The following is an 8,107-nucleotide window of genomic DNA, read 5'->3' on the forward strand; positions in this document are numbered from 1 at the left end:
AGCCTTTGTATTTGCTTTCTCATTGTTGGCGATGGCATATGTTGAATTGCTCGTATCTGATCTGGATTAGCATCGATACCTTGCTTGGTAACAATATATCCCAAGAACTTTCCAGAACTAACACCGAAATTACACTTATCTGGGTTAAGCTTCATGTTAAATTCTCTCAATATCCGTAATATGGTATCGAGATCTTTCACATGGTCTTTAGCTCTCATGGATTTTATAACCATATCACAGATATACACCTTGATGATTCGCTTAATAAGCTTTTTAAACATTTTTTCCACTAACCTTTGATAAGTAGCTCCTGCATTTTTCAACCCATATGTCATTCTATTGAAACAGTATATACCTCTATTTATGATGAACGCCGTTTTGAGTTGATCCAAAATAGCCATTAGAATTTGGAAATATCCTAAGTATCCATCTCAGAAGCTAATTAATTAGAACCCCGCTATCTGATCTACCAACTCATCTATCCTTGGCATTGGATAGTGATCTTTAGGACACTTCTTATTTACATCGGTAAAGTCGACACATATCCTTACTCTACCATTTTTTTTGGGCAGTACGACTATATTCGCAACCTATTCAGAATGATCCACCTCTTTAATTATGCCATTGTCCAACATTTTTTGTATTTCGGCATGCACCGTTTCTTCTTATATTGGTCTAACTTTCTGATGCTTTTGATGGACAGGAGTTGCATTCTCTTCCATATTCAGCTTATGTGCACAAATAGCTGGGTCGATGCATGTGAGATCTGACATCGACCAAGCAAAAACATCTTGATTTTCTCTTAAGAACACCATCAATTCATCCCTTATATCCAAAGGCATCTCTGTACCGATGAATGTATGACCCTAATTATTTCCTGTGCCAATATCAACCTTTTCCACTATCTCTATTGTTTTTCTTTCCCATGGCTTTTCATCTTGTTTTAGCTCTTGTGTAAACTTTACCTGCTCAAGTATCTGCAACGTATTGGCATTAGCAGGTAAAGTATTCGGTAACTGCTAGCTAGAACTTTCCAAGATGGGGAGTGTCTTGTCTCTTTTCTTTCATCATACCTTTAACAGTTACGAAATTACACTTCTCATATTCTGATTGGTCTTCCCTGATTTCATGTAACCCGTATGTTGTTGGGAATCGAATGACTTGATAGAAAGTACTTGGCATGGCACGCATGTCATGAATCCACTTCCTTCCCAAGATTGTATTGTGATCTGAATGATGCTTGATAACTACGAATTTTGTCATCACAGATTGAGGCCCAGCTCGAACTGGCAATTTAATCTCCCCCACTGGCTTCGTGGAACTTCCGTTAAATCCATAGAGATTGAACTGTGGGGCTTTTAGATGCGATTCATCAAAACTGATGCCTGTAAACGCTCTCCAGAATAGAATGTTAACCGAGCTACCGCAATCTATCAAGACCTTCTGAACATCATATCCAGATATTCGGATCGTGATTAACAAGGCATTATCATGTGGCAACATAACTTTTGAGAAGTCGTCAAGTACGAACATTATGGCTCTTGGTATACTAGTCGATACCAGACTCTAGATTTACGGGGATGGGATTGACATTAACTTCGAGAACTTCTTTTACTGTCGAGATCTTTCTTATGTTTTCTCGAATAATTTTATTTTGAGGTATCTCCCCTTTATAGATCACATTGATCACACCAAGGGGTTTTTCATGTATGGTAGGAGTCTCTGTTGGTCTAACATCAGCCCTGAACTCTCGCAATTTACCCTCTTTCATCAATCTATCAATTTCTTTCAGCAACTACAAATATCTGTTTGTCTCATGATTCTCAACCTTAGGAAAGTGGGAATAAGGCTTGCCCTTTATATTCCTTGAGAGTGTACTGTGGCCACATTACAAAATCTTCTTTGGCCACCTTCCTTAAAATAACTTCAGGTGTGGTATTTATGGCGATAATTTTTTTGGGATCTAGCTCTTCTTTTAGTGTTCTTTCATACCTCCTTCTTTGCTGCGGTTGATTATCCCGACTTGTATAATTCTCTTAAGGTCTTTCGTTGTCTGATCTCGGGGAATCTCAACTCTCATGTCGATCTCGACTATCCTTGTCTTTCTTTCCTGACTCCGATACTTGTAGTACAGTTTGCACCGCATCGTGGCTGCTTGTATTCCTTATTCCACCCGAATATCTCTATTAGTTTTGTCATACAGTTCCTACTGACTTTTAACTTCCTTGCGCAGGAGATACATGTGCATCTCTGATCTTGGAACCAAACCCGTTTGGAAAGCCATGATGGCCGTCATCTCAGACTCATCAAGTTTCTCCACTGATTGAGTTTCAGTCTTGAACCGGGCGAAAAAATCTTTCAATGATTCCTTTTTTCCTTGTTTCAATTAGAATAAAACCGATACCTGTTTCGGTTTTACCCTTTGATAACCATAATTTGTGAGGAATTTCTCCTCAATCTCACAAAAGCAAGAAATGGTCCCTTCAGGTATCATACAGAACCATTTAAGTGCTTTGCCTTTTAAGTTTGAAGAAAAAGATCGACATAGCACCAAAACCCAATACTTAGTTCCATGATATATCGAGAACTGGTGTCGGTAGCTGAAAAGATGGTCCATTGGGTCTGTAGTCCTATCATGCTGAGTGAATTTAGGATTTTTGAATTTTGGGGGTAATGGCACCCTCTCTATCTCCTTTTTCTACGTCATCAACTAATTTACGAACCGAGGTTGACACTTTCTCCAGCAGCTGATCCCCGAATTGTCTCTGCATCATTTCTTGCACCATTTCTTTTGTGATCGGCTGGGGTGGTTGTTTTACTTTTTCCTCTTCTACCACCTTTGGTATTGTTTTTGCCATTAACTGTACCTCTTTGAGATGGCTTTTCCTCACTTCCTTGAGATGGATCTTCCTCGCTACTGGAGTACCCGAACTCGACTTAGCCCCATCTTTCCCATATAAATCTTCCACTGCATGCCTCATTCTCTTCTCTCACTGCTTTGTTTTCTGCTATGAGAACCTTGTTTTGTTTTTCCAGCTCCTTAAACTTCTATAACAAGATTTGCAAAGATATCTCTTCGATCCTTATGCATCTCTTCTACTTCTTCCACTAATCTGCTTCCTGAACATCTTGTTATTCGTTCCTCATTTTTAGATGCCACTTGAGAATTACTTTCTTCATTTGCTGCTATTGCCTTACTTGTTGTAGCACGCTTTGGAGCCATTGTGAAAAGAAGATGACCACTCCACTAATCTCATAGAACTTCCTTGAACACAAACTATTACTCTTTACCACAAATGTTTACAAATGGATTCTATCTTCAAAGAAAAAGAAAATAAACAACTTTTCTTGTCTTTGAACCACAGACGGCGCCAATGTAATATTCAAGAGAGTTTCTCTAAAGAACAGTGATGCTTATGATGTGTTTGAAGGATTTGAGATGAAGTGATTCACGTTTATTGCTTAACAATGGCGGTTTACAGATCGCTCATAACTGCTCACTATGGCTCTGGTTTTAACAAGTTTTTTGGAGATGTATCGAATGAATCTTCTCTCTCTTGATCATCACTTTATATAGTCTTCCAGCTGTGGTCTAGCCCAATTGTGTCTTGAAGCATGTCCATTCCTCTTTTTCTTCTTCTTTCCCGCGTTTCTCTGTAACACATGAACTTAAAAGCAAGATATCGACAATCTCATGTCGATATCTCAAGTTATTTACGAAATTACAGGCTGAAATATCGTGTTGACGATATTTGCCCACGACAACACCTATACTCAGTTGGACCATCAAAATACAAGCAAAGTTAAGAATAATTGTTCATACGAGCAAAAGGAGGACTAGAACCACAAAAACAAGAACTAGCTGGCATGTATACAATAAACTCAGTTTCCCAAAATTCGCAACAAATGGATTGGATTGATTGCTTCATATGAAAAAAGTTTTTTCTATCTAATTATTCACACAGAAAAATATCATACCACTGAAATTTAACATACCATACAAAAAAAAAAAAAAAAAAACACCCACAAACTACTTCGCACATGAAACCCACAAAAAAAAATAATGAATTTACCAATTTCAGTTGATATGAAAAACCCCAATTCAAATAAACCTTGCCACTTGCGGTGCCAAACCCACAGTGAAGCAAAACCACCAATTCAAATAAAACCTACCCAACTCTCACAACCAATCCACTCACTGTCCCTCGTATTGTGACTCCATTTTTAAATTTTCAATTTGAGTTCTCAATTTGGAGAAGGGAGAAGGAAAATTTTGGGTGGTTTGATTTTGGGTTTGAATTTGAAAATGATTTGGACGAATTGTATGAAGGTTATTTGATTTTGTGTTTACCTATGTTTAATTTGTCAACACAAATTGTATAATTTGGAGTAGAGAGGAAATAATTTAAAACCCTCGTGAATTTGTTATTTGTTGAGTTTCAGTGAGCTCTCAACCGAAATTTCGTATTTTGTGAGCTTTCAAATTGAAATTTCGTATTTTGTGAGGTCAATTTTGAAATTTCATTTTTTTAATCTTGATCTGGATTTGTTTGGATCCAACGGCCAAAATTTTGTTGTAAAATTACTATCTACGAAATAGATGTCTACCTTGTCGGACCGATATATATATATATATATATATATATATATATATATATATATATATATATAATATGTGTTGAAAGTCTTTACTTATATCATTAGTATTTATAATCATACAGAATATTACAAAATGAGAATAATATCTCACAAGAAGGAAATAGTTTGTTACATAATATAAATCTACTAAGAATGGATTCAATCATACATTATTAGTATCTCCAGAATTATATTGTGCTCTATTATACCATAGTTTGAGATTTTGAAATTATTGGAATTCTAGAAATTTGGAAAATGGAAATTTACAATATTTCAACCCATGTCACATTTTGATTTCGACTAATTTCGAAATCATTAATATTTCAAAATTTTGAAATTTTGAACACTGTTCTGTTCTAGACAAATGGTAAAAAGACAAACCCGAAAATTCAAAGGTCACGTCACAACCAATATTCCAGTTTACTACAATACTATGCACTTATGCAGTATGCGTGATTGCACATAAACAGTTATTACACACTCAATCTCAACAAAATTAGTAAATAACCGCATGTGGGAGTTCTCCCTAAGGACTGAGGTTCGGAGGCAAAGAGTGTCGCCATAAGCTATACGGACACATCTTAACGACAAATTATAGCTATTGGATTAATCGGTGATGTCCAAATATTGGATCATAATTACATTTTTTTTATTGTCCAAAACAAGCCGACATTTTCAGATTACCAGTGTCGGCATCGAGATTCTGAAACTTTGAGTGGGGTCCTTTCCCTTCGGACCCATTTTATTCAGTCTTTCCACTAAAATCACTTTTTTAAACTTATTAGACGGCATCCCATTTCCCAGATCTAAAAAACCCGATCCTCCTAGTTCTAGACACCCTTTTCTCCAAACAAACAATACCCAATCATGGTTTCTCCAACAATTTTGATTTTGTTCTTTATATGTGTTAATGTTTGTGATGGGTTTTATCTTCCAGGTAGTTACATGCGTACATATACACATGGCGAATCGATTTTGGTCAAGGTAAATTCCTTAACTTCAATTGAAACTGAATTACCATACAGTTATTACTCACTTCCGTATTGTCAACCCATAGGAGGAATCAAGAAAAGTGCTGAGAATTTAGGTGAGTTATTGATGGGTGATCAAATTGATAATTCCCCATATCGATTTCGCATGAATGTTAATGAAACTGTTTTTTTATGTACTACGGATTCGTTAACTGAACGTGAGGTTAAGCTTTTTAAAGAACGGACGAGAGATTTGTATCAAGTTAATATGATTTTAGATAATTTGCCTGCAATGAGGTTTGCGAAACAGAATGGGATTAATATTCAGTGGACTGGGTTTCCGGTTGGGTATAATCCGCCTCAGACGAATGATGATTATGTTATTAATCATTTGAAGTTTAAGGTTTTGGTTCATGAGTATGAAGGACGGGCGGTTGAGATTATTGGGACTGAGGGTGAAGGGTTGGGGATTATTGGGAAATCTGATGATAAAGGGAAGAAATCTGGGTATGAGATTGTTGGATTTGAAGTTATTCCTTGTAGTATTAAACGCGAGGCTGAGGCTATGTCAAAGTTTAAAATGTATGATACGATTGATACTGTGAATTGTCCAGGTGAGCTTGAGAAATCTCAGTTGATTAGAGAGCAAGAAAAGATTACATTTACGTATGATGTGGAGTTTGTGAAGAGTGATATTCGTTGGCCTTCTAGGTGGGATGCTTATTTGAAAATGGAAGGTGCTCGTGTTCATTGGTTCTCGATTATGAATTCTCTGATGGTGATATTTTTCTTGGCGGGTATTGTGTTTGTTATATTTTTGAGGACAGTGAGGAGGGATTTGACAAGGTATGAGGATTTGGACAAAGAAGCCCAAGCACAGATGAATGAGGAGTTATCTGGTTGGAAGCTTGTCGTGGGTGATGTGTTTAGAGAACCAAGTTGTGCAAAGCTGCTTTGCGTAATGGTTGGTGATGGTACTCAAATTACTGGAATGGCTCTTGTTACAATTGTGTTTGCCGCTCTTGGTTTCATGTCACCGGCTTCTAGAGGAATGCTCTTAACTGGGATGATTGTTCTTTACCTTTTCCTCGGCATCGTGGCTGGTTATGTTGGTGTTCGTCTATGGAGAACCATTAAGGGAACCTCAGAAGGATGGAGGTCGGTTTCTTGGTCAGTTGCTTGTTTCTTTTCTGGAATAGTGTTTGCCGTTCTTACTGTATTGAACTTCATACTTTGGGGCAGCAAGAGCACTGGTGCTATTCCCATCTCTTTGTATTTCTTACTCTTGTCCCTTTGGTTCTGCATTTCAGTCCCCCTCACCCTTTTGGGCGGCTTTTTAGGGACACGAGCAGAGCCTATTTCATATCCTGTCCGAACTAACCAGATTCCTCGAGAAATTCCTGCAAGAAAATATCCGTCGTGGCTTCTTGTTCTTGGTGCAGGAACTCTCCCATTCGGAACCTTATTCATTGAGCTCTTCTTCATCCTTTCTAGCATCTGGTTAGGGAGATTTTACTATGTGTTTGGCTTCTTGCTTGTTGTCCTTCTCTTGCTTGTCGTTGTTTGCGCAGAAGTTTCACTGGTCCTTACCTACATGCACCTGTGTGTGGAAGATTGGCAGTGGTGGTGGAAAGCATTCTATGCATCTGGTTCAGTCGCCGTTTATGTGTTTCTGTACTCCATTAATTACCTTGTATTCGACTTACAGAGTTTGAGTGGACCTGTATCAGCTACGCTATACCTTGGTTACTCATTGATCATGGCAGTTGCAATCATGTTGTCTACTGGAACCATTGGCTTCCTTACATCCTTCTACTTTGTTCATTACCTCTTCTCATCTGTCAAGATTGACTAGTGTGGGTAAAACACGAAAGTTGGGAACTTCATTACCTGTGGTAGTGCCTACAGCATACAGTTGGAGAAAACCCACGTTGGAGGAAGAGGATGTGCAATTGTTGATGATATCATGTATTTACATACAGTTGGAGAAAACCTATGTTGGAGGAAGAGGATGTGCAATTGTTGATGATTGTTTGTATTCGCATACTCAGTAAAGTTTTCTTTCTACCTTTTAAGATTTGCAGTTATAGAATTTCTATTTCTCCAAGTTTTGGTGAAATTAGTTGCTTGTTGTGGCACAGTAGGTTTGAATTACAACTGTAAGGTGACACTGACTTGCAGTTCTTAAATCATTTTCCATGCTTGCGGAAGGATCTTGTTCTAGCAGCCTATCAGTTTTTTCTGATTTGTTAATGGAAATTTATGTTCATTTTTTTTATTTCAAGATGAGCTATTTCTACAATTATGTTGAACTTCGGTTCTTTTTGTTTGTGTTTTACATTTGTCGTTTCTATAATGGTTCTTTAATTCATGTTTTAACTGAGTAATGTTTGTAACTGTTACCGAATAAGGTCTTGAGAGATTAGAGTCGCCTCCCGCAAATAGAAATGTGGCTTATGACTTGTGAGGAATGTTACGTTCTCCTATTGTAAATGACT

General features: G+C 37.4%; 2 protein-coding genes across 2 annotated transcripts; one reads left to right on the forward strand and one right to left on the reverse strand.

Annotated features, from left to right (window-relative positions):
* Positions 1-1,023: 1,023 nt before the first annotated feature.
* LOC147504828 (uncharacterized) lies at positions 1,024-1,533 on the reverse strand. The gene has a single exon (XM_086605376.1). The coding sequence runs from the start codon at positions 1,531-1,533 to the stop codon at positions 1,024-1,026; it is 510 nt and encodes a 169-aa protein (XP_086461502.1).
* A 3,645-nt stretch (positions 1,534-5,178) lies between these two features.
* On the forward strand, positions 5,179-7,893 carry LOC147504829 (Endomembrane protein 70 protein family). The gene has a single exon (XM_086557546.1). The coding sequence runs from the start codon at positions 5,506-5,508 to the stop codon at positions 7,462-7,464; it is 1,959 nt and encodes a 652-aa protein (XP_086413672.1). The 5' UTR covers positions 5,179-5,505; the 3' UTR covers positions 7,465-7,893.
* The last annotated feature ends 214 nt before the right edge of the window (positions 7,894-8,107 follow it).

Source organism: Coptis chinensis, chromosome 4 (assembly GCF_015680905.1).
Source record: "Coptis chinensis isolate HL-2020 chromosome 4, ASM1568090v1, whole genome shotgun sequence".
In the NCBI taxonomy this organism is placed as follows: Eukaryota; Viridiplantae; Streptophyta; class Magnoliopsida; order Ranunculales; family Ranunculaceae; genus Coptis; species Coptis chinensis.

Excerpts from the sequence above, each read along its gene's own strand:
- LOC147504829 (XM_086557546.1), top strand. The coding sequence starts at position 5,506 with ATGGTTTCTCCAACAATTTTGATTTTGTTCTTTATATGTGTTAATGTT.
- LOC147504828 (XM_086605376.1), bottom strand. The coding sequence starts at position 1,533 with ATGTTCGTACTTGACGACTTCTCAAAAGTTATGTTGCCACATGATAAT.